We start from the raw sequence: 26,707 nt of genomic DNA, 5'->3' as shown, positions 1-26,707 counted from the left end.
TGATTGGCATTACTTAAAAACAATTCCTACATTGGACAAACACCAAAAACAACTGATTATTTTTCAATTCTTCAGAGGATATTTGGAAGAACATCATATTTCCTTCAGTGTAATGAGCCACCATCTAATGTTCCATATGGCTTTGTACACGCTGACATACTTTCTCTGCTATTTATAGGACCTCAACAATAATTTAATGGGCAACCAATTTTGCTGACATATCCTGGTGTGAACTGCAAGAAATAATTAGTTGACCATGAAGTTTTTTGATTTAAGGACACGTGAAACAGCACCCATATAGGGCAGCCATCTTCATTTTATCAATCTCGAATTTACTCCCTTTATCCTAATTCACCATATCCCAATTAATTATAAATCCGCACCACAGACAGAATGTAGAACATTGATCAGTACAGCACAGGAATGGGCCATTTTAACCCACAATGTTTGTGCTGAACATGATGTCCCGCTAAACTGATCTCATCTGCCTGAACATGACCAATATCCCTCTATTCCCTGCACTTCCATGTGCCTACCTAAAAGCCTTTTAAATGCTACTATTGGTTCTGCTTACAGCACCACCCCAGCAATGCATTCCAGGCCCCAGCACAGTGTAAAAAAAACTTGCCCTGCACAAAGTCATTAAATTTTCCACCTCTCACTTTAAAGCTCTGCCCTCTAGTGTTAGACATTTCCACCCTGGGAAAAAGATTCTGTCTACCCTATCCATGTCTCCCATCATTTTATATACTTCTATCAAGTCCCCCATCAAATTCTGACATTGCAAAGAAAACAATCCAAGTCTATCCAACCTCTCCATGTAGCTAAGGCAGTGTTCTGGATACCTCTGCACCCTCTCCAAAGCATCCACATCTTTCCTGTGGTAGACAAAAGTGCTGGAGAAACTCAGCAGGTGCGGCAGCATCTATGGAACGAAGGAAATAGGCAACGTTTTGGGCCGAAAACCACCTCTCGAATCGTTGCCTATTTCCTTTGCTTATGAGACAACTCAGACTGCATGCAATACTCCAAATGCAGCCTAACCAGCTCCTATAGAGCTTCAACCAATACATTAAATCATCCATCCATACTACACTACCTGTAACTTTATTACCACATATCAAATCTGATTGTTAATCAAAGCTTAATGAGGGTTAGCTGAGGTAATCAAATATTGTTTCCCAATTCCTTGATTTAATACTAGTTATCTATCAACCTGTTCTTATCCATCGTTTAGAAGTGATATCTATTAGGTTTTTTTAAAATAAGAAAATAGCAAACCTAAACTTGAAACCAATTTGAATGAATATCACTTCAAGCTCTGAGATTTCCACCTTCCTAGCTTGAAGGTGCGTTGAACAATCCCTATTCCAGGCGTACACTGGCCTGATCCCCAAACTCTATCTCCGCTACATTGACGACTGCATTGAGGCCCCCTCCAGCACCCATGCAGAACTCATGGACTTCATTAACTTCACTATTAATTTCCATGCAATCTTGCATTCAAATTCACTTGGACCATCTCCGACATCTCCCGACCATTTCTTGATCTCACCGTCTCCATCACAGGAGATAGATTATTGACTGACATCTATAATAAACCGATTGACTCCCACAGCTATGTAGACTACATTTCTTGCCACCCTGCCTCTTGTAAGGACTCCCAGGCTCCCAATTCCTCTGTCTACGCTGCATCTGCGCCCAAGTTGAGGTGCTCCTTACTCCTCATTCTTTAGAGAACGGGGGTTCCCCCATCATAGAGAAGGCCCTCACACGTCTCCTCAGTATTCAGCACCTCCGCTCTTGCTAGGCCCTCCCCTCAGTAGCAACAGGGACAGGGTCCCCCTAATCCTCACTTTTCACCCCATCAACCGTCGCACACAGCACATAATCCTCTGACATTTTTGCCACCTGACGGGAACCCGGCGTCCATATCGCTGCTGACATCTCCTGGACGGACAACACGACAGCGGTCATCAAGAAGGCTCAGCAGTGGCTGCACTTCCTGAGGGTCCTCAGGAAGCACAACCTGGACTCTAACCTGCTGCTGACCTTCTACCGCTCGTCCATCGAGAGCCTGCTGACATACTGCATTACAGCATGGTACGGCAGCTGCACCATGGCAGACAGGGAGAGGCTTCAGAGGGTAACCAGGACAGCGCAGAGGATCATTGGCTGCCCTCTCCCCTCCCTGATGGACATCTACACCTCCCGCTGCCTTAGCAGGGCAAAGAAGATCATCAAAGACAGCTCCCATCCTGCGTTTGGACTGTTCGACCTGCTGCCCTCTGGAAGGCCCTATAGGTGCATCAAATCCAGGACAAACAGACTCAGGAATAGTTGCTTTCCAAGAATTATATCTACTATAAATTCAAATTCACACATGCACTGACTACACCGCCCAACACGGACTTCCATCTGTATATATGTATATATGTATGTAGCGCCGCAGAATTTGTGCACCTATTCCCCCCCCCCCCATCTCCCTTCTGTTTTTTGTTTTTTCTGTTTCTTGTTTTTTGTGCTAAATTGTATGTATGCACTGAGTACGAGCAGCTTTCAGTTTCACTGTACATGTATAGTGACAATAAATGGCATATCATATCATATCATATCAACCCACCACTAGCCACATCTTCACATCTCCACCCCTTTCCGCTTTCTGCAGAGAACATTTCCTCCACAACTCCCTGGTTAACTCATCCCTTCCCACCCAAACCACCACCTCCCCAGGTACTTTCCCCTGCAACTGCAGGAGAAGAAACACCTGTCCTTATAGCTCCTCCATCGACTCCATCCAGGGACCCCGACAGTCCTTTCAGGTGAGGCAGAGGTTCACTTGCAACTCCTCCAACCTCATCTGATGTATCTGCTGTTCCAGGTGTGGACTCCTGTATGTCGGCGAGACCAAGCGCAGGCTTAACGATCGTTTCACTGAACACCTCCGCTCAGTCCACTAAGACCGACATGATCTCCCGGTTACTCAACACTTTAACTCTCCCTCCCATTTCCACACCGACCTTTCTGTCCTGGGCCTCCTCCACTGTCAGAGTGGGGCCCAACGCAAATCGGAGCAACTGCACCGTATATTTTGCTTGGGCAGCTTACAACCCAGCAGTATGGATCTTGACTTCTCTAACTTTCAATAACCCTTGCTTTTCCTCTCTCTCCATCCCTCCCCATCCTAGTTCTCAGACCAGTCTGATTATCCTCCCAATTAAATTTTATCTTTGTATGCTTCACTAGCTAACAATGATCTATTCTACATTTTCCTTGTTCTTCATTCCCTTTGATCTCTTTTTGTTCACTTTACCCTTCCATATCTCTGTGTCGCCCTCTCCCCTGAATCTCAGTCTGAAGAAGGGTCTCGACCCGAAACATCACCCATTCCTTCTCTCCAGAGATGCTGCCTGTTCTGCTGAGTTATTCCAGCATTTTGTGTTTATCTTCTTAGCTTGAGAAATCTGTCCCTCTGTCAGTTTCCTGGTGTTATTTGGAGCTCACTGATGAGAATGCTAGTTAAATTTAAACTTTTAGTAAATAGCCCATTAGTTATGGAAGCCGAACAGTTGTCACTCCACACAATTGCTGTGCTCTCATTGGAGCGTTTTGGACAATCCACAGTAACTAGATTATCCATTCCTCCTTTCATCAACTAACATTGAAAATAATTAAAATTGGGAGTGTTTGTGACAGGTTTAGACCCATGACGATTACTATAAAAGAAAACTAAAGACAGCTGTAGCACTATTTAATTAGCCACAATTCTGCTGCCACTGCAAAATAATCTGCTGAAACTGGCTCCCACTTTCCTTCCATTGTGAGTGTTATGGATTTAACAGATTTTGATGATAATGGATAACTCGACAGATTTACTGATTAGCTTGCATATATTTAAAAAGATAGCCAAGCAATGATGACAGATCCAATAACAGCGTGTGCCGAACTGAAAGGCCTGCAGTTTTGGGGTTTTACCTTCTTCAGGGTTAACAATTCTTTAATGCAGCAACAAGCAGACATCCAGAAAGGAGTGGTTCACAGCTGACTGAGTGAGGGCTGTGTGGAATATAACACTATCAGTGCCAACAAAAATCCCACACTGACAAAGTGGACCTCCATTTTCAATGAGAAAGCAGCTTTGCAAACACAATGAAACGGAAGTATTACTTCATGAGTTTATGTGGACTATAATTCACCAGTAAAGATTGCTTACTCCAAATGACAAAACAAATAAAATTAAACTCGGAGACAACACAGAAGCAAAATGAGGCTCCTTTTGATCCATTAAAGTATTAATTCACAATTTTTTTTAACTAGTCCTTATAATCCATTTTTTACTACCACATGACATTATGCAGCTACCCATATACTAAAATTAATTAATTATCCAAATCAACTATGTCCAACATGGGTACATAAAAATCCCCATTATTAGTCAGTAACAGGAGTGTCAATGTAAAATTCAAATAAAACATAGAACACAAGAGCACAGGAACAGACCCTATACAGATGACCCTCATCATAACTGACCATGGAGAGGAAATGGTGTCCGTAATTACTGATTGTCCGCTATAACAGAGTGTGAGTGTGTGAGTGTGAGTGTGTGTATCCATCCAGCCAAAGAACATACACTAAACAGGACACAATAAACAGGAATATACACAATACATAATATGAAGAAGTCCGTAATAATGAGGGTAGACTGTCGTTCTATCTATACTAATTGAGACCTTAGATAAAATAAAATCCAAAACTGTGACACCATACGCACAAGAATCTGTACAAAATATAAACCAGACCATGAAACTATAGTGTACTCGATATACAACGCAGCTAACTGCCCAACATAAAAGAACAAAGATTTGGTACACAAAAATAATGCAAAGTAAACAAGATAATCCCTGTTAAAAGCAAACCTTTCTGCAGCCAGAACACTTAGCCAGTCCCTCAAACACTTTCCCGCTCCTATCTGGAAACTCATATGATGCATTAAAACCTCGGGAACCACCAAAACATTCTTGGTCACCTTTTTGTTTTCCTGGTCATGTACTACTGCTTCAATACTAAACTAAAATTAGAGCTCTGCTTTTGTCCATGGTTGTGTAAATCCTCAGAGATCTGAAGGTTCTCCACAAGGATATATGAAGGAAAGTAAAACAAAGCTGTGTACAGCTCAGTACAGGCTGGCTGTACGCACCTCCATTAGTCAACTCAATATCTTTACAGGGATCTGCAATACATCATACGCCCATCCTCTCAAATAGCCTCAACAGGCAGAAGAAACATAACATTACAATTTTAGAATTGTACAGCAAAAGTAATGTTTTTTTTAAAAACTGGTTCCACAGGTTTTCGGAAATTGGGTTATCGTAAATTGCATCTTAGCTGCTTCCTTCGCTCTGCCGTTTATGTTTTGAGATGCAGCTGGTATCTGACAGTTTAGATTTGAGAGATACTGTATGGAAACATGGACTTCAGCCCACTGAGTCTGCGCCAACCAGCGATCACTCCGTACACAAGCACTATCCCACACACTAGCATGGTTATAATTTTACCAAAGCCAACTAACCTACAAATCTGTACGTTTTGGAGTGTGGGAGGAAACCAGAGCATCCAGAAAACCCACCGCGTCACAAGAAGAACATACAAACTACAAACACTTGTAGTCAAGATCAAACCCTGATCTATTGCGCTGTAAGGCAGAGTGTTGCGCCACTGCCACCCCTCAAGTTTAGGGGAAATGATTCTACTCATGCACAAAAAGCAAAAGTAATTTAGCAAATGCCTGTTTTGAAGTGAGATATGAATTAGGTTCCTTCCTCTTCTAAAAGAAATGCCTTAAGACCATTTAAGCACTTACTGACCTTGTTAATGTTTGATGGGACTTTACAGTACGTCCTTGCACAAGCCAACATGCTTGTAGTTTATATTACTTCAAATTTCCAAGAATATAAACAACCACAATATCTATAAAGCAGTCTGCCAGAAATTTGCCTAGTTGAGTTTACAGCTACGATGTTTGAGGAGAAAAGGAAAGTTGAAAGGAGATGGGGACTATTTTCTGCACTCGTTATCTTCCACGTGGCTCTACCTATTGTACTTGTGTTTGACTTAATTGCATTTATCTGTGGTAGCGGGCCGGGACGCCCCCGGCAAGCAGGCCCCTCTCGACCGATGTGGATTGCCGGCGCAGGAACTGCCTGGTAGTCCAAGCTCACCTGTCACCGTCTCCGGCAGGACTGGGAACCCGTCCGAAGGTTCGTCAGTCGACAGGGTCGAGAATCCACCCGAAGAGACGGGGCACTCGGCGTGACCAGGAGGACTGGGGGTCGGACACGAGGACCAAGGACTGGTAGGAGGGTGAACCGGGGTAATGCCTCTGACCTGGCTACCTTCTGCCTTTGAACGTTAGCCACAATGTGCGCAATGTGAAGAGCACCATGGAATGTGTCAACGCCTTGCAACACCTGGCCATGGACAAGGCAGATGTGACCTTGATACAAAAGTGTGGGTTGCCACACCTCCGCACTATCGGTGGCGATTGCGATGGTGGCCCCACGGACTGTCGGTATGTTCAGGAGGCAATGACTGTCGTGCTTCTGGCCTGGGGAGGGAACTTCAAAGTCATTAAAGTCAGGAAGGTGGTTAGGGGTGGGGATGCGGCAGCGTCTCTTTGTGGTGGATGTAATGTAGCGTAACGCTCCACTCCAGCTGATTAATGTGTACACCTCGCCTGCGTGGAGCAAGCGGCTGGCGAACCTACTGTAGCTTCCACACTGCTGGCGTCATCCTAGCCGGTTGTTCTAGCCGGTGACTTCAACTGCATCATCGATGTGGCTGGATGTTCCAGCGATACAGACAACAAACTGGACAGCACTTCCAGGCTCCTCATGGAAACGGTCAAAGGTGCAAAGCTGTGCGATGCCTTCAACAACCTTGCAGGTGGATCTCAACAGCAATTCACCTGGTCGAGACCGGACGACCCAGCCCCGTCCTGGATAGATTTCCTCTTCACATCGAAGGGCATCACGATCAGACATACCGATAGAACTGTGTTCTTCTCCGACTACTGCCTCCTTTGAGATTCCTGTCACTTACAGGAGGCAAACAGGGGGACATGGAAGTTAAATGTCAAGCTGCCGACCACAGAAAACATTGAAGAGCTAAAGAAGAAGTACGCAAGTTGGAGAACCATGCAGCCACTCTCTGACTCCCCGACACCCTGCTGGGAAACAACCAGGGCAAACATCAAGAGTGCTCCATCCTCAATGGTGCTCAGAACAGATTTGCAGCAACTCCTCCTCCTCCTCCTGCAATCGAGGGGGGTGGATGTGAGGGAGGAATTCGGAGAGGGGAAGAGCTGGCATGCCATGCTCTTTGCCTCAGAATCCTCCAAGATCATCTTCCAATCCAGAGTCTCTATCCTGGAGCAAGATGAGACATGCTCACGTTTCTTCTTCCAAAAGGTTCACAGGTGAAGCTCAGTGATCCACAGCATTACGGAAGAGGACGGCTCAGTAACATCCTTGCAGACATTCATCTTGAAGAGTTGCAGACCCTTCAATGCTGGTTTATATGGCAGAGAGGCCACAGGCAGCACAGCCTCCCAGAACTGCCTGCCCTGGGTGGGCCCAGACCTGCTGGAAGTGTACAACATTGTGCTTCTGGCTGGCAGCATGTCAGATTCCATGAGGAAAGGCAGTATCATCCTCATCTACAAGGTAAAGGGGGAGAAGGATGATATCAGGAATGGAAGGAAGACAAAAATGCTGGAGAAACTCAGCGGGCGAGGCAGCATCTATGGAGCGAAGGAATAGGTGACGTTTCGGGTCAAGACCCTTCTTCAGTGATGTGTGGGTGGAGAGGGGGGGGGGGGGGGGAGAAGAAGCGAAGAGGCGGAGACAGAAGGCTGTTGCTGCTGGGAAGGGGAGGGTGGGACTCAGCTCTGGCTACCTGAAATTAGAGAAGTCCAGGCACACCGCTGGGTCAGATAAGCGAAATATGGGGCGGGGAAGTTTGAAGTGGGATTCACTCTGGCCAGTAGGTTGGTAGGACAGAAAGGTCACTGTTCGGAATGGGTTGGGCGAAGTTGAAGTGCTGAGCCACCTGTGAGTAGGTTGGTCAAGCGAACTGAAGAGGAGGTGTTGGGCGAAGCGATCGCCAAACCTGTGCTTGGTCTCACCGATGAAGAGCAGTTGACACCGGGAATGTAGATGCATCTCACTTGTAAATATGGATTGTAAGATCCTGGCCAAGTCAAGTCTGCTCTAAGACAGGTGATCCACCAAACCCCATGGCAGCCTGGCGATGCTCAAGGATACCACCGCCTACGTACAGACAAATGTCCAGTTAGCTGGACATTGCCGTACCACCTGTCCTGCGTAGAAAGGTTCTTCCAGACCAACACCTTTGACGACGTCCATCAGACAGCGGTTAGCACGGAACATCCTGCAGGACAAGAACTTGATGAATCCTGTGGCGTGGTTCCCTCAGCAGACTGCCCAGTTTGTCCCGTGAAGTGCATTGCCGAAACTCACCAACAAGCACCGAGAACTTGCTTGGCTGGCAGTGAAAGGGGCCCTCCCAGTCAGATCCTTCCTGCACTAAAATCTTACCACCATTGTACAGCTGCTGCAGAGAGGAGATAGTTGCCCACCTTTTCATACAGAGCGACTTTGTGAAGAGGTTCTGGAGAATGATGCAGTGTCCTTGTCACGGTTCATCCGAACAAACCTTAACGGAGGACTCCGATTTACAAGCTGTTCCCAGGGACACATTCAAAGATGGACATCCAGAAGTGCTGCTGGAAGATCATCAATTCGGTAAAAGACTCTGTGGTCCCAGCAGAGTGAGATGTCCATCAGAGAAAAGTTGCCGACCGGCCCACTCCAGACTCCAGGAGTACGTGCTGAGGGATGCACTGAAGCTTGTTGCAGCCATCGCCAAGGCTCTGTGAGAGAGGATCACTGCCTTGGGTCCCTCTGCTGCAGGATATTGAGGAGCACAGTCCAGTGGGGACACCCTTCAAATAAGGAAGGGGACATCACCACAGAGGCCCTCATGAGTGGCAAGGATAGTTGCGAACACTACTGAGTATGACACTAATTAATGTAAAGACACTGAGAATGTCTGAAGAGTTTTGGCACGGTTCTGGTTTTGTCTGGATTTTTTATACTGAACAAAGTTTATTTTTGGTTAAAAAGTGTTCAGTGAAGGTTTGCTGGATCGATACCAGAAATAAAAGGTTTGTCACATGAAGAATGATTGCCATCTACATTATATGTAGCTCAGGCCAACCTGGGGCGATTTCATTAGAATGAATGATATTTAATAATTAATGAAAATATAATTTGCTCCAGACTTTCTAGATTTAATTTAAATTTAAGAAAGACACAATGAGCTATGCCTCAACGTTGCCACCTGTGAGCATAAGGGACACGCCGGGTCCCCACCTACCCATTGTTTAAGGTTATGCGGTGACGGTGGAACATCATAAATAGCTGCAATGAGGAAACTTACCTGACCCACCTCCATGCACCACAGGTCCCTCCAGCTAAACCTCATCTTTTCCACACTTTCCCTGTTCATCTACTGTCCCTTCGTGACCTGAGCCACTGCCCTTATACATCTCACTGCTTCCTCCTGACGACGTACCAGCTACTCAACCAGTTTCCTCCTCTCTATTGGCCTTACTTCACACTCCTGTGGTCTCCTTTCCCTTGCTGCACACTCCAACAGTGTCTGTATGCCTCAGTGTTGCTCGTGCTTCTTGTACTGCCTGTTTTGAGTTCCACTTCCTCCCTCCAGTTATATTTAGCACCAGGTTACTAACTAAGGTATCCTTGCTCCCTGATAATTGCAACTCTACCCTCACCTCAGCACACTTAAACACCTTTGTTGGGCTGGACAATGGTAAATACAGAATACTTTTCCATATAAAGCCACATTAATTAGACATCGTGGAACTCGGAAACAATCTCCTAATATATGAACTAACCAATCTCTCAACCTTCCACTTAGCAGACACAAGAAAAGGCACTTCACCCATCAATGTCTGTGACAAGCATGATGCCAAGAGCAACTCTAAGCTGCCTGCACATAATCCATATCCTAATTCCTTCTCCCGAGATGCTGCCTGTCCCGCCGAGTTAATCCAGCATGTTGTGTCTATCCTAATTCTCACCTACTGAAGAGCGAAATAGGATTTAGTCCCATTTGGAAGAGAATTGGCTACTTGTTAATGGCAGGTTGTGTTTTAGTAATTTGCTTGAGTTTTTTTGAGGAGGTGTCGAAGGAGATTGAGGAAGGTACGGCAGTGGATTTTATATACATGGATTTTAGTAAGGCTTTTGATAAGGTCCCTTATGGTAGGCTGATGACTTGGTAATATAGATTCAGAACTGGCTTGTTCATGAAAGAGAAGAGGTTGCAGTGGAAGGAAGATATTCTGGCTACGGGCTGTGACCAGTGGATATCTGTGCTAGGACCTCTGCTTTTTGTGATGTATATAAATGACCTGGACGTAAATGTAGATGGGTTGGTGAACAAGTCTGTTGGAGGAGTTGCCAACTTGAACACAGTGGCATAGCAGTAGAGTTCACAAGTTATAGGAGTAGAATTAGGCCATCCGGCCCATCGAGTCTACTCCGCCATTCAATCATGCCTGATCTCCGCCTCCTAATCCCATTTTCCTGCCTCGTCCTCATAACCCTTGACACCCATTCTAATCAAGAATTTGTCTATCTCTGCCTTAAAAATATCCACTGACTTGGCCTCCACAGCCCTCTGTGGCAATGATTTCCACAAATTAACTACTCTCTGACTAAAGAAGTTCCTCCTCACCTCCTTTCTAAAAGAGCGCCCTTTAATTCTGAGGCTATGACCTCTGGTCTTAGACTCTCCCACCACTGGAAACATCCTTTCCACATCCACTCTATCTACACCATTCAATATTGTGTAAGTTTCAATTATGTCCACACACAACCTTCTAAACTCCAGCGAGTAGAGGCCCAGTGCTGTCTCATCATATGCTAACTCTGGAATAATTCTTGTAAACCTACTCGGGCCCTCTCCAGAGCTAGCACATCCTCAGATATGGGGCCCTAATTTGCTGCCTTTCAGGTCTAGACCCAGGTTCAATTTGGACTATGGATGCTGTCTGTATGAAGTTTGCATGTACTCCCTGTGACCGTGTGAGTTTTCTCCAGGTCTCTGGTTTCCTCCCACAGTCTAAAGATGTGCAGGTTTAAAAATGAATTGGCTTCTGTAAATTGCTCCGTGTGTGAGTGATAGAACTTGTGACTGACGGCCGATTATGGACTCAGTGGGTGGAAGGGCCTTTTTCCACACTGTATCACTAAACTAAGCACCAAACTAAGAAATAACGGGATTATAGATCAGTTGCCGAAATGGGTAAAGAAATGGCAGATGTAGTATAAACGGAGCAAGTGTGAAGTTTTGCATTTCGGGAGGTTGACAGTAAGGGGAGAGTATACAATTACTCAGAACTCACGACTCAGAACTGCTGTAGATTTGGGAGCAACAGCAGTAGGAGATTAGCAAGAGATACGACTGATTGGCTCTAGCCCAAGTGGGAGGAGAGGGGTGAAAACAGTTAAAAGGAAAGGCCAAGGACAGGCAAGTCTTTACTCAGAACTGCTGTAGATTTGGGAGCAATCAGTGCCGGGAAGCGGGGTGAAAACAGTTAAAAGGAAAGGCCAAGGACAGGCAAGTCTTTACTCAGAACTGCTGTAGATTTGGGAGCAATCAGTGCCGGGAAAACAGTTGAAAACTGAGGAATTTGGTTTGTAAATTGGTAAATCAGGCAATTTATCAGTCAATTTAAGCAAGACGGCTCTTGGGGAGCTGCAGTGAGGAGCGGCCTTGTGAGGGAAGTGTGAGTCTTTGGCTCGACAGTCTTCGGCGAGGAGGCTGAGGAGAAGAGACCACGCAATACGCTTGAGAGGTAGAGATGAAAGAAGGAGATGTCAGGCAAGCTGATTCAGTGCGATGCTTGCAGTATGTGTGAGGTCAAGGACACTGCTGGTGCCTCTGGCTGCTACAAATGCGAGAAGTGCATCCAGGTAGAGCTCCTGAAGGGCCGTGTTGGGGAACTGGAGAAGCAAGTGGATGGCCTCCGGTTCGTCCGAGAAACGGAGTTGATCCTTGACAAGTCCTACAGTATGATTGTTACACCTAAGGTACTGGAAGAGAGAAGGTGGGAGACAGTGAGAAAGGGAGAGAAGCATGGAATGCCAACGTCCCCGGGTGTTGTACCTCTTGTGAACAGGTTCACCCGCTTAGAAGCTGTTGGGACAGAAGACGTGTTTACACTGAGCAGCGGACTGGCTTGCGATGCGAATAGGGCTGTTGAGCCAAAACCTAAAAGGCCTAAGGCAGGCAACGCCATTGTAGTGGGAGACTCCATTGTGAGAGGTACGGAAAGGGGTTTCTGCGGCAACAGACGGGATGCGAGGATGGTGTGCTGCCTTCCTGGTGCCAGGATCCAGGATGTCACGGACAGAGTGCAGAAAATCCTCAAGGGCGAAGGTGAACATCCGGAAGTGGTAGTGCATGTCGGCACAAACGATGTCGGAAAGAAGGGGATGAATATTCTGCAGCGTGACTTTAGAGAGCTCGGAAAAATGTTGAAAAGCAGGACCTCCAGGGTTGTTATCTCCGGTTTGCTTCCAGTTCCCCGTGCTGGCGAGAGCAGGAACAGGGAGATACGGGACCTGAATGTGTGCTGAGGAACTGGTGCACGGGGCAGGGATTTAGATTCTTAGATCACTGGGATCTGTTTTGGGGTAAGGGGGAACTGTACAAAAGGGACGGATTGCACCTTAACAGGTGTGGGACCAGCATTCTGGCAGGCAGGTTTGCCACTGCTACACGGGTGGTTTTAAACTGAATAAGGGGGGTGGGGTGTCGAATGGGATAGTGGAGGATGGAGTTAAAGGGAAAGGGTTTCTTAAATGTGTGAGCGTAGAGACAGAGGGGTGTAAAATGAGGGTAGAAGCAATAGGTAGCAAGGTGAAAAGTAAAAGTGGCAGGCAGACAAAACCAGGGCAAAAATCAAAAAGGGCCACTTTTCAACATAATTGTATAAGGGGTAAGAGTGTTGTAAAAACAAGCCTGAAGGCTTTGTGTCTCAATGCAAGGAGCATTCGTAATAAGGTGGATGAGTTGAATGTGCAGATAGCTATTAATGACTATGATATAGTTGGGATCACGGAGACATGGCTCCAGGGTGACCAAGGCTGGGAGCTGAACATCCAGGGATATTCAATATTCAGGAGGGATAGAGAGAAAGGAAAAGGAGGTGGGGTAGCGTTGCTGATTAGAGAGGAGATTAATGCAATGGAAAGGAAGGACATTAGTTTGGAGGATGTGGAATCGGTATGGGTAGAGCTGCGAAACACTAAGGGGCAGAAAACGCTGGTGGGTGTTGTGTACAGGCCACCTAACAGTAGTAGTGAAGTTGGAGATGGTATCAAACAGGAAATTAGAAATGCGTGCGACAAAAGCAAAACAGTTATAATGGGTGACTTCAATCTACATATAGATTGGGTGAATCAAATTGGCAGGGGTGCTGAGGAAGAGGATTTCTTGGAATGTATGCGGGATAGTTATCTAAATCAACATGTAGAGGACCAACGAGAGAGCAGGCTATTTTAGACTGGGTATTGAGTAATGAGGATGGGTTAGTTAGCAATCTTGTTGTACGTTCCCCCTTGGGCAAGAGTGACCATAATATGGCTGAGTTCTTCATTAGGATGGAGAGTGACATTGTTAATTCAGAAACAATGGGTTTGAACTTAAAGAAAGGTAACTTTGAGGGTATGAGACGTGAATTGGCCAAGATTGACTGGCAATTAATTCTAAAAGGGTTGACGGTGGATATACAAATGGCCAAGAAATTTAACTGGGAGACTGCATGGATGAACTACAAAAATGGCAGGGAACATAAAAACTGACTGCAAAAGTTTTTATAGATATGTGAAAAGAAAGAGATTAGTTAAAACAAATGTAGGTCCCTTGCAGTCAGAAACAGGTGAGTTGATCATGGGGAACAAGGATATGGCGGACCAATTGAATAACTACTTTGATTCTGTCTTCACTAAGGAAGACATAAATAATTTGCCGGAAATAGCAGGGGACCGCGGGTCAAAGGAGTTGGAGGAATTGAGTGAAATCCAGGTTAGCCGGGAAGTGGTGTTGGGTAAATTGAATGGATTAAAGGCCGATAAATCCCCAGGGCCAGATAGGCTGCATCCCAGAGTACTTAAGGAAGTAGCTCCAGAAATAGTGGATGCATTAGTAATAATCTTTCAAAAGTCTTTAGATTCTGGAGTAGTTCCAGAGGATTGGCGGGTAGCAAACGTAACCCCACTTTTTAAGAAGGGAGGGAGAGAGAAAACGGGGAATTACAGACCAGTTAGTCTAACATCGGTAGTGGGGAAACGGCTAGAGTCAGTTATTAAAGATGGGATAGCAGCACATTTGGAAAGTGGTGAAATCATTGGACAAAGTCAGCGTGGATTTACTAAAGGTAAATCATGTCTGACGAATCTTATAGAATTTTTCGAGGATGTAACTAGTAGCGTGGATAGGGAAGAACCAGTGGATATGGTGTATCTGGACTTCCAGAAGGCTTTCGACAAGGTCCCACATAAGAGATTAGTATACAAACTTAAAGCACATGGCATTGGGGGTTCAGTATTGATGTGGATAGAGAACTGGCTGGCAAACAGGAAGCAAAGAGTAGGAGTAAACGGGTCCTTTTCACAATGGCAGGCAGTGACTAGTGGGGTACCGCAAGGCTTGGTGCTGGGACCCCAGCTATTTACAATATATATTAATGATCTGGATGAGGGAATTGAAGGCAATATCTCCAAGTTTGCGGATAACACTAAGCTGGGGGGCAGTGTTAGCTGTGAGGAGGATGCTAGGAGACTGCAAAGTGACTTGGATAGGCTGGGTGAGTGGGCAAATGTTTGGCAGATGCAGTATAATGTGGATAAATGTGAGGTTATCCATTTTGGTGGCAAAAACAGGAAAGCAGACTATTATCTAAATGGTGGCCGACTAGGAAAAGGGGAGATGCAGCGTGACCTGGGTGTCATGGTACACCAGTCATTGAAAGTAGGCAGTGAAGAAAGCGAATGGTATGTTAGCTTTCATAGCAAAAGGATTTGAGTATAGGAGCAGGGAGGTTCTACTGCAGTTGTACAGGGTCTTGGTGAGACCACACCTGGAGTATTGCGTACAGTTTTAGTCTTCAAATCTGAGGAAGGACATTATTGCCATAGAGGGAGTGCAGAGAAGGTTCACCAGACTGATTCCTGGGATGTCAGGACTGTCTTATGAAGAAAGACTGGATAGACTTGGTTTATACTCTCTAGAATTTAGGAGATTGAGAGGGGATCTTATAGAAACTTACAAAATTCTTAAGGGGTTGGACAGGCTAGATGCAGGAAGATTGCTCCCATTGTTGGGGAAGTCCAGAACAAGGGGTCACAGTTTAAGGATAAGGGGGAAATCCTTTAGGACCGAGATGAGAAAAACTTTTTTTCACACGGAGAGTGGTGAATCTCTGGAACTCTCTGCCACAGAAGGTAGTTGAGGCCAGTTCATTGGCTATATTTAAGAGGGAGTTAGATGTGGCCCTTGTGGCTAAGGGGATCAGAGGGTATGGAGAGAAGGCAGGTACGGGATACCGAGTTGGATGATCAGCCATGATCATATTGAATGGCGGTGCAGGCTCGAAGGGCCGAATGGCCTACTCCTGCACCTAATTTATATGTTTCTATGTAATTAATGGCATGACTCCTAACAACAACGATGTACAGAGGGGTCTTGGAGTCCAGTTCATAGCTCACTGAAGATGGCAGCACAAGTAGATAGGGTGGTAAAGAAGGCATATGGCATGCTTGCCTTTATTTCTAGGGGCATTGAAGAAGTTTACCAGAATACAGCCTGTATTACAGGATTTCACCTACAGGGCGAGGTCGGATAGACTTGGATTGTTTTCTCTGTAATGTTCGAGTTTGAGGGGAGGCTCGATAGAAGTATATAAAATTATGAGAGGCATAAATATTGAAGTCAGACCGTTTTTCCCCAGTGTGGAAATGTCCAGCATAACTATAAGGCCAGATGGTGGAGTTGTGGAGTCTAATAGAGATGCACTATGAAGTGGGTTTTTTTCCCCACACAAAGTGGTGGGGGCCTGGAACACATTGCCAGGGTGGTGGTAGAGGCAGATGTGAATGTGGCATTTATGAGGCTTTTAGATAGGCACATGGAAGTGCCGAGAATAGTGGGATATGGATCATATACAGGCAGATGAGATCAGTTTAACTTGGTATCATATTTATCATCAACATTGTGCGGCAGAAGTGGTAGTTGAGGCAGGTACGATAACAACATTTAAAATATATTTGGACAGGTACATGGATAGTGAAAGCTTAGAGGAATATGGGCCAAATGCAGGCGTGGGACTAGCGTAACTTCGGAAGGGCCTGTTTCCAAGCTGTATGACTCTATGATTCTATGTTCCAAACCATAAATATCATTAATTTGTCCTGGTCCAACTACATTGACAGGACACCAAGCTTTAGTTCCTCAGTGGGCTGTAGTAACTCAGCGGAACAGGCAGCATCTCTGGAGAGAAGGAATGGGTAACGTTTCGGGTTGAGACCCTTCTTCACACTCCCTCAGATAAGTAGCAAACATAATCGAGGACTGCTCAAACCCTGGTCACTCGCTTGTCCTCTCTCCCAACAGGCAAAAAATACAAAAGCTTGCAAGCACATACCACCAGATTCAGTATCAGTCTCTTCTCTCTGTCGCTATCAGACTCTGAAATGGACAAATCGCATGACTAGGATGAACTGATTTCACAATCCATCTCGTTGCAACGCTTGCACTTTCTTTGTAGTTGCAACCCAACATTCTGCATTTCTCTTTTGCACTACCTGAGGGACCTGAAGATGGTATTATTTGCCTGGAGAGTTAAGGTTTTTTCACCTCAGTACACATGACAGTAATAAACAAATACAGGTACGCCACTGGTTTTTCAGCAACTGTACCATTACAAAATAAAAATAGAAAATATTGGAAATAATCAATTGGTTAGAAAGTATATATGGATAGAGAAACAAAGCTAACCCTTCAAGTTAATCATCCTTCATCGTTGATCAAGAAAGAGCAGAGTGGGGAAAAAAAGTGATATTGTTACTTGCTTTGTTGAAACAAGGCACTGCAGATGCTGATTTTAAAAAAGACACTAAATGCTGGAGTAACTCAATGGGTCAGACAGCATCTCTGGAGAATACGATTAGGCAAGGAATGAAGGGTCCGACCAAAAACATCTTCTGTCCACGTTCTCCAGATATGATGTACTCCATCAAGGGTTACTCCAACACTTTGTGTCTTTTTTTACTTGCCTTATGTGGTGGATCGATATCAATCCATCATATCATTCAATATTGGTCAAATTACATCCTTCAAAATCTTTAAAATCAAACACTGCAATAAAACGGAAGTATTATCCCGACAGAATGTTGCTTTAATAATCAACCAAACCACACAGCCAGAGAGCCACCAGATAGATCATAACCGGGAAGCGCTCAGGCTCCAGGCGCTCTGGGCGGGCAGAGGCAAAGATACTAGAGCTCCTCTGGAAGATGTTTGGGCAGAGGTTTCTGCAACTGGAGCCAGCATGTTCTGAGAGGAGACCCTGACCCCGGGCTCCGGCCCCTCACCCCCGGCCCGTACCTGTACTGCCAGCCCCGTGTTCTGGCCGCCGGCCTGTGGACAGGAGTCTCCGCTTTCACTTCCACTTCGGTCACAGGGGCAGAGTCGGGTGCGGGAAGGGGAGCGGCCACCGTCCCGTCTCCTCCTTGCATCGTCAAGCGCCAGGTGCCCCAGGGTTGGGCTGGGCTGGGCTGGGCGGCGACTCGGCCTCGGCCCCGGCACTGGGGGCAGGCGTCCAGGCCGCGGGCTGTGTGTGGGGGGCGGAGCGGAGCGGAGCGGACCAGGCCGGGCGGGGCCGGGCGAGGCGGTGTCGGAGCCGGAGCCGGGCCAGGCCGCGCTGGGCCGAGAGGGGGCGGTGTCGAGGGCGGGTTGTTGTCGCTCGGGGACAGGCTACGGTCGCGCGGACCCCACCCACATCCCGGGGCCGGCGACTTATTAACCCGGAAGCTGTGAAGAGCGTTGCGCGGCCGATCCCGCCCACAGCTTCACAATAGCCGGCGGGACACGTGACTGACATGATTCCCTTCCGGGTTGGGACGGGGCAGGGCAACATCAACTGGTTGCTTCTCGCCAGCCGCCATGTTTGTGCGGGGCAGGGCAACATCAACTGGTTGCTTCTCGCCAGCCGCCATGTTTGTGCGGGGCAGGGCAACGTCAACTGGTTGCTGCCCGCCCGCCGCCATGTTTGTGCGGGGCAGGGCAACATCACCTGGTTACTGCCCGCCAGCCGCCATGTTTGTGCGGGGCAGGGCAACATCACCTGGTTACTGCCCGCCAGCCGCCATGTTTGTGCGGGGCAGGGCAACATCAACCGGCCGCCAGCCGCCATGTTTGTGCGGGGCAGCGCCGGGCCTCCACACAGGTACATGATCTGCGCTATCGTTGACTAACACCGGCCGCCTCGTTTTTATTGCTGCCAGTTTACGCGAGTGACTTACATGTGCTGTATTATGTCACCGCACTTGTGCAGACGACAACAAGCTCCACCCGATGTCCAAACTCGACTCTGCTTCATCCTAACTTTACAGGTGTTTCTAAAAATCATACATGGGTCTGGTCTCCAGATAGGAACACCGGCTTTACTCAAAACACTCCTGCAAACCCCGACTGATTGAGGTCATACTTGGGTTCTTCAGGTATTGATGCATGGAACATAAAATGGTGCAGCAAAGCAACAGGCCCTTCGGCCCACGGTGTCCGTGCCGAACAGGTTGCCAAGCCCAACTCTTATCTACCATCACATAATCCATACTCCTCCATTCCCTGCAGATCCATTCATGTGCCGAGCCAAAAATCTCTTAAACCCCACTACGGTATCCAAAGATCTTGATCGTATCTGTCTCCACCACTACCCCTGACAGTGCCTTTAAACTTTGCCCCTCCACCTTAAGGCCATGCTCTCTAGTCTTTCATGTTTCTATCCTGGAGAAAAAGGTTCTGACTGTCCACCCTATCTATACTTATCATAATTACATATGCTTCTATAAGGTTTCTAAGACCTCGCTCCAAACAAATTTAAGCAGATGTATTTTCATGTTTCTCAGCAAAGCTCTCTTTTGTGTTAAAGGTTCAAACACTACTAAATCCCCATAGGCGTGTGAATCAGTTTCATTAGCTTTGCGATTTCAAACCTCTCCAAGCCCAGCAGCTCAAATGACTCATCCAAAATAACAAGCCCTTCAATCAAAGATCCTGTAACCTTCAATAGCATAGCATCCCCTTTGTAAAAACAGAGTATTGGCCTTTGACAGTGCAACCCTCTATTGGCACTGCAAAGAGTGGGAAACCTGACAAACTTTGTTAATGGGATCAAAATCAATTGCAATATAATAAATATTTTACCCAAAGGTAAAGTAAAATGTTGCAAATATGTATGGGAATTCAATAAACTTTAAGGAAATCCTGCATTATAAATTGTAGATTCATCACGCATGTCTTAAAAATAACTGAAAAAGTACAGAATTCATGTCTTTTGTCTCCAATCACGTGCAAAAATATCTGTCCCTACACAAAGCTATTCAGTTGCCGTCAAATGTGGACACTATTGGGTGTCTTTTGTTTAACTGAAGATAGACACAAAATGCTGGAGTAACTCAGCAAATCAGGCAGCATCTCTGGAAAAATGGATAGGTGATGTTTTGTTCGGGTCAGGACCGTTCTGTTTCACTCGTCTGGTGAGAATTAATAAACTGTCATAACTCTGATTTGAGAAGTGATAATTCAAAAGCTGTCAATCAGAATCTAGTTGACTTTTTCGTATCAACAGAATAATCTCATAATAGGAAAACTGGGCATCCTCATCAGGTACATGGGTGGGAAAGATTTTGAGGGATATGGGCCAAACACAATCAAATGGGACTAGTGTAGATGGCGCATCTTGGTCTGCATGGGCATTTTAGGCCAAATGTCCTGTTTCGTGCCATGACCCAAGAAACAGGAAAACATAATCAGCTCCAGAGCAACATAATGCACGAATGATTGTGCCCTTTCTTTTGATTTTTCAACCTTTTTAGATTATGTTATTTGAGTCATACAACATGGAAACATGCCCTTCAACCCAACTTGCCCACGCTGATCAACATGTCCCATCTACGCTACTCAAAACTACCTACATTTGGCCCATATCCCTATAAACCTATACTCCATGTACCCCAACAAATGTTTTTTAAACATTTTGATAGTACCTGCCTCAACTATCTCCTCTGGCAGCTCATTCCATATACCTGCCGCCCTTTCTGTAAAAACTGTTCCCTTTCAGGATTCTATTAAATCTTTCCCCTCTCACCCTAAACCTGTCCTTTGGTTCTTGATTCACCTACTCTTGGTAAAATACTTTTTGCATTTACCCCATCAATTTCTCTCATGATCTTATACACTTCTATAAGATCACTCCTTTGGGTGGAAGATTGCAACCTTCACGTGGTCCACCCTGTTTCGACAAATGCAATCAACCCGGCGTGCACAATCAAATAAGTTCATATAGAACAAGTTGTCCGACAACTTTAGGGTGCACACGCCTTACGCAAGAAGAAGAAGATCACTCCTCATCCTCCTGCGCTCTAAGGAATAGAGTCCTAGCCTGCTTAACCCCTCCCTATAACTCAGACCCTCGTCCCAGCAACATCTTTGTAAATCTGCTTTGAACCATTTCCTGCATGACAACATCTTTCCTACTAAATTTTGCCCTTTAATTTCTCAGTACAGGCACTCCACAACTTGCATAATTGGCGACTGACATAAACTTGCATTTTCATTAGCAAGTCTTTAGGCTTGGGAGCTCCCCTGTCGTCTCCGCGTCAGAGCTTCCACCATGTCTCGGCATCGGAGTTCCCCCATGGTCTCTGTGTTGGAGCTTCGCCGTGATCTCTGCGTCGGAGCTCCCATGTTGTCTCTACGTTGGAGCTCCCGCCATGTCTCCACGTTGGAGCTCTCATGTTGTCTCCACATCAGAGGTCCCCCATGGTCTCTGTGTCAAATGGTAAATTTACATGTGAACAGTACCACTTCCGTTTCTTACTTGTGTGACATCTGAATTATATAAGGGTCTGCAGGAAGCCTCTGTAGGTCAAGGTACATAGAACAGTACCGGACAGGATTGGAATGGGCCCTTCAGCTCACAATAGTTATGCCAAACATGATGTCAAGTTAAACTGATCTCATCTGCCTGCACATGATCCTCATCTGTCTATTCCAAATGCCTATCTAAAAGCCTCTTAAACCCCACTATCATATCTGCCTCCACCAAACTTGCCCCACACATTCCCATTAAAATTAGCCGTCCAGTGTTGGACATTTCCACCTTGCAAAAAGATACTGACTGTCTACTCTATCTATGCCTCTCATAATTTCATATACTTCTATCATTTTCCCTTAACATCCAACGTTCCAGCGAAAACATTCCCAATTATTCAAACTATTCCTGTAGTTGAAACCCTCTAATCCAGGCAGAATTCTGATAAACTTCCTCCGCACCCTTCAAACCATCCACATCCTTCCTATAATGGGGTGACCAGAACTGCACGCAGTACTCCAAATGCAGCCGAACCAAAGTCCTATAGGGCTGCATGATGACTTCATAACCACTGGGTGGCGCTTCGATGGCAGCCTCGCCTACAGTCTGTCCTTTTCATCTTTTTTTTGTTATTTTTGGTGTGTTTAAAAAGTATGTGTCAATGTTCCCTGGTTTGTTTTATGTGGGGGGTGGGCAGGAGGGGGGTCGGGGGAACCTTTTTTTCAATCTCTTACCTTGCCGGAGATGCGATTGTCGCTCTGCGGCCTAACATCGTGGAGCTGGAGGCCTTGTTTGGGACTGACTTTGAGCCCCACCGCTGAGGCTCAATCAGAGCTGATTCCTTGCTTGGGATTGACGCTCCAACCACGGCCTGTGGACTTTAACATCAAGGAGCTCGCGGTCTCAGATTGAGACCGACGTCAGGAAGATCGAAAAGCCGCACAACGTTCTACTAGCCCCGACCTGGGGTAGATCGCCCGGCACGGGGGAGCTTCGGTTTCTCCCCCCCCCCCCCCTTCCATGCAGGAGCTTGATTGCCCCGACTACGGAAGTAAGATCGTCCCATCAACAGAAGGTTAGAGGCCCCTGACCGCTGGAGGACAAAGAAGGGAGAGATTGACCTTTTTTTGTCTTCCATCACATTGAGGAATGTGGAGGAGTCACTGTGGTGGATGTTGATATTAAAATGTATTTTGTGTGTTCTGTTGCTTTTTATTGATATGACTGGCAGATCAAATTTCTTGTAGGTTGCAAAACATACTTGGCTAATAAAGTATGATTATGACTATAATATGCAATAACGTAGCAATGAAGGCAAGCACACCTTATGCCTTCTTTACCACACCATCTACTTGTGTTGCCACTTTCAGTGAGCTATGAACTTGGCTCCCAAGATCCTTCTGCACATCAATGCTATTGAGGATCTTACCATTTACTGTATACTCTCCATACACTCAACCTTCGCGCAGTGGTGGAGCTGCTGCCATACAGAGCCAGAGATTCAGTTTCACTTGACTCTGGGTGCTACCTGTGTGGAGTTTATACATTTTCCCCATGACTATGTGGGTTTCCTCCGGGTGCTCCAATTTCCTCCCACGATCCAAAGACGTGCAGGTTTGTAGGCTTCTCTAAATTGCATGGACTGTGAAGGATATAGAACTAATGTACGGTTGAGTGATGGGCAGCGTGGATTCAGTGGGCCGAAGGGTCTGTTTCCATGCTATATCACTAAACTAAAATTGAGTGCAGCTTCACACTTAGATTAAACTCCATCTGCCATTTCTCTGCCCATTTCTGAAGCTGATCTGTATCCTGCTGTATCTTCTGACATCCTTCTTCACTGTCTGCAACTCCTCCAATTTTGCTGTCATCAGCATACTTATTCAACAACCTATCTACATCACAAACAGCAGAGGTACGAGCATAGTTTCTTGCAGAACTCCACTGGTCATAGACCTCCAGCCAGAATATCTACCTTCCACTACAACCCTCTGTCTTCTATGAATGTCAGTTCTGAATCCGTACGAACAAGTCACCATGAATCCTGTACATCCTGCAGATGGCTCTAGTGAGAGAATATGCATTCCATAATTAGTCTCAGATAAGATTAGTGAGATAATGCTGTTCCAATTGGGGTCTACTTTTATATTTCCATCACTACTACACAGATGCAACTGCCTGTGATTTGCTTTGGTAAGGTTTAAACTGATTACCAGCACAAAAGTCAATGGGCCTTGTTAGTCGAGCTGCCACAACACTACCGATGAAGATTGAGAATCAGTAGAAACTTGAGCAGAGGCAGGTTAGTTGTGCCAATTCATGACACAATTTTACCAAACCCATTTGGCAGTAGACATCAAGACTGAGACTACCACCCCCAACCTCAATGTTCCCAGCAATAACCCTGCAGCATTAAGCTGCTAGATGTTTATTGACCCATTCTGCATTATGAACATCACCCTATCGGGATCCAAGTCCTTGCTGTTGCAACATCAAAAATGCCATATTTTTGTTGTTTACTTCCATTTCGGGAAACTAACGGGAATCTCACATCATTCCTTACTCCATGAACCTCATCCAGGAAATTTATCAGTAGAGTAAAAATATTGAATTGTGATATTATGAATGTATGGTGCTAAATGGTAATATGTATATATTACTGTTTATGTGCAGAGAGATACTGCATAGATTTAACTGAATTATGAGCCGAGACACCACATTGGGAAGGGAAATATATCTTTGGGCCTAGTTTCTATCCAGCATTCTCATTTTAAAGTTTTAGAAAGTAATAGTCAGTCCTCAGGCAGCCAATTTTGTATCATTGATGATTCATTGGCAAATTGGGATGGTGACAATTATTTCCTCTCCAAGTTATGCCAAGTTATGCTGGTATTTAGAGCCAGAATCCATCCCAAGCACTAATCAAGCCTGGGCCTGCTTTACTTCTACGATCACACCAGACCAAGTAGCAATGGCATTTATGGTGTAGATGGTGAAGGCACAATTTGACTTAGCAAGAATACTCTGCTGACTATCATTGTGTGTTAAGGTGACAAAGCTAGCAACATCCAAAAGACAATAGATGATGCTAAGTTCCCATGAGCCTGCTCTTCACGAGAGACAGTAACATTTGGAGAATTAAAAATAGGAACGGTGAGCAATTAATTCCATTGTTAATCCTTGTAATGCAGTGCTTGCTCTAGAAAATGTATTTGATATTATATGAAAGCTTTATTTTATTGTCTTTATAGTTGTTATTAATGTAGTAGTAAATTTTCACGATCACATTGAATGGCGGTGCTGGCTCGAAGGGCCGAATAGCCTACTCCTGCACCTATTGTCTATTGTCTATTTTGTCTAAAGCAGAAAACCTCACGTTATACTCTTTTGGATAATGTCTTGCCCATTTCTTAACCTATCTCTATATCAATTTTTCACATCTTGCTAACCCATCTACCTTCGTACTTTGAGGAAACCTGGCCTATTTAATTATTTTATCCAACGAGCCATATAGATAATAATTGATGTTGCTAACAACAGGGATACATTGATGCAAAGAGTGGAACTAGTAAGACGACTGAGGTGGGAGAGGGGAGAGAAGAAAGCAGGAGTTACTTTGCATCCTTAAGGACCTGTCCCACTAGGCGATTTTTTTTCAGAGACTGCCGGCGTCATATCAGTGTTGCCAAAAGATTTGAGGGTATGAGACAGGAACTCGCTCAAGTAGATTGGAGTAGGTTATTTGATGGAAAAGGAATGTCAGGAAAGTGTGATGATTTTTAAAGACACGAGTTCAGGATATGCACATCCCTGTTAGAGTGAAGGGCAAGGCAGTCAAATGTAAGGAAGCCTGGAGACGAGGGAAATTGAGGCTTTGGTCAAGAGTAAGAAGGAGGCATGGGACAGGTATAGGCAGCTGGGATCAAGTGTATCCCTGGAGGGGTTTCAGGATCTAAGGACTAAGCTAAATAAGGAAATCAGAGGCAAAAGGGGGGCAGGAGATAACTCTGGCAGATAGCATTAAGGCTAATCCCTAGAGATGTTACAAGCATATAAAGGCAAAAAAAGTAACCAGAGAGAGCGAATAGAACCGCTCAAGAATCAAAGTGGTCAACTCTGTGTGAAGCCACAGGAGATGGGCAAGGTCCTCAATGAGTATTTTTCCTGTTTTTACCGTGGAGAAAGACAGAACGTGGGATCTTGGGGCAGTCACTGGAAGTGTCTTGAGAGCACAGTATTACGGTGGCAGATGTGCTGAAAGTCCTGACGCATATGAAGATAGACAAATCTCCTGGGCCTGATCAGATATATCGGAGGACACTATGGGAAGCTAGAGAAGAAATTGCAAGAGCCACCGCTGAGATTTATGAGTCGTAGCTAAATACAGGCGAGGTGCTAGAAGACTGGAGGGAGGCAAATGTTGTGCCTCTATTCAAGAAAGGCTGCAGGGAAAAGGATGGGAACCACAGGCTAGTGAGCTTAACATCTGTGGTTGGAAAGATACTAGAGCGTTTTCTGAGAGATAGGATATAAATGTCCTTAGATGGACAAGGGTTGATTAGGGATAGTCAACATGTACATGGGAGGTCGTGTCGCGTGAATTTTTATTAAGGCATTTGACAAGGTTCCACATGGAAGGCTTCTATTGAAGGTTAGATCCCATGGGACTCAAGGAGGATCTAGGATTGCTGGTACATAGTTCGTTGAAAGTGGTATCACAGGTAGATAGGGTGATTAAAAAGGCTTTTAGCACATTGGCCTTCATCAGTCAGAGCATTGAGTATAGATGTTGGGAGGTCATGTTGCAGTTGTGTAAGACGTTGGTGAGGCTGCATTTAGAGTATTGTGTCCAGTTTTGGGCACCATGTTATAGGAAAGATGTCAAACATGCAGAGAAGATTTACAAGGATGTTGCCAGGACTCGGGGGAGAGGTTGAGCAGGCTGGGACTCTATTCCTTGGTGCACAGGAGGATGAGGATGTGATATTATAGTGGTGTACAAAATCGTGAGAAGAATCGATTGGGTAGACACATCGAGTCTCTTGCCAAGAATAGGGGAATCAAGAACCAGGGGACATAGATTTAAGGTGAAGAGGGAAAGATGTAATTGGAATTTGAGGGGTAACTTTTTCACACAAAGGGTGGTAGGTGTATGGAACAAGCTGCCAGATGAAGTAGTTGAGGCAGGGACTATCCCAACGTTTAAGAAACATTTGGACAGGTACATGGATAGGACAGGTTTAGAGGGATATGGGCCAAACGCAGGCAGGTGGGACTAGTGTAGCTGGGACATGTTGGCTGGTGTGAACAAGTTGGGCTGAATGACCTGTTTGCACGCTGTCAGACTGTATGACTAAGCCTTAAGTTTTTATTATGCGACTGTACACGCAGAATGAATTATTTGATGTTTATTTTTTGTTCTCGAAAATAAATGTGTAG

The 26,707-nt window shown here is 45.5% G+C and overlaps 1 protein-coding gene across 3 annotated transcripts in view; it reads right to left on the bottom strand.

Annotated features, from left to right (window-relative positions):
- The window catches only part of osbpl11 (oxysterol binding protein-like 11), a 97,388-nt gene extending 79,216 nt beyond the window's left edge, over positions 1-18,172 (bottom strand). Inside the window, exon 1 of one of the 3 annotated variants that reach the window (XM_055637720.1) lies at positions 17,779-18,172. In XM_055637720.1, coding sequence (XP_055493695.1) covers positions 17,779-17,909 — 131 coding nt within the window. In that variant the 5' untranslated portion in view covers positions 17,910-18,172. Of the gene's footprint in view, positions 1-4,916; positions 4,997-17,778 lie in introns of those variants that run through there. The other 2 variants (XM_055637718.1, XM_055637719.1) reach the window with 2 other exon arrangements.
- Between the last annotated feature and the right edge of the window lie 8,535 nt (positions 18,173-26,707).

Source organism: Leucoraja erinacea, chromosome 7 (genome assembly GCF_028641065.1).
Source record: "Leucoraja erinacea ecotype New England chromosome 7, Leri_hhj_1, whole genome shotgun sequence".
Taxonomy (NCBI): Eukaryota; Metazoa; Chordata; class Chondrichthyes; order Rajiformes; family Rajidae; genus Leucoraja; species Leucoraja erinaceus.
The sequence above is the reverse complement of the archived record's forward strand: the minus strand, read 5'-3'. Positions and strand labels throughout refer to the sequence as shown.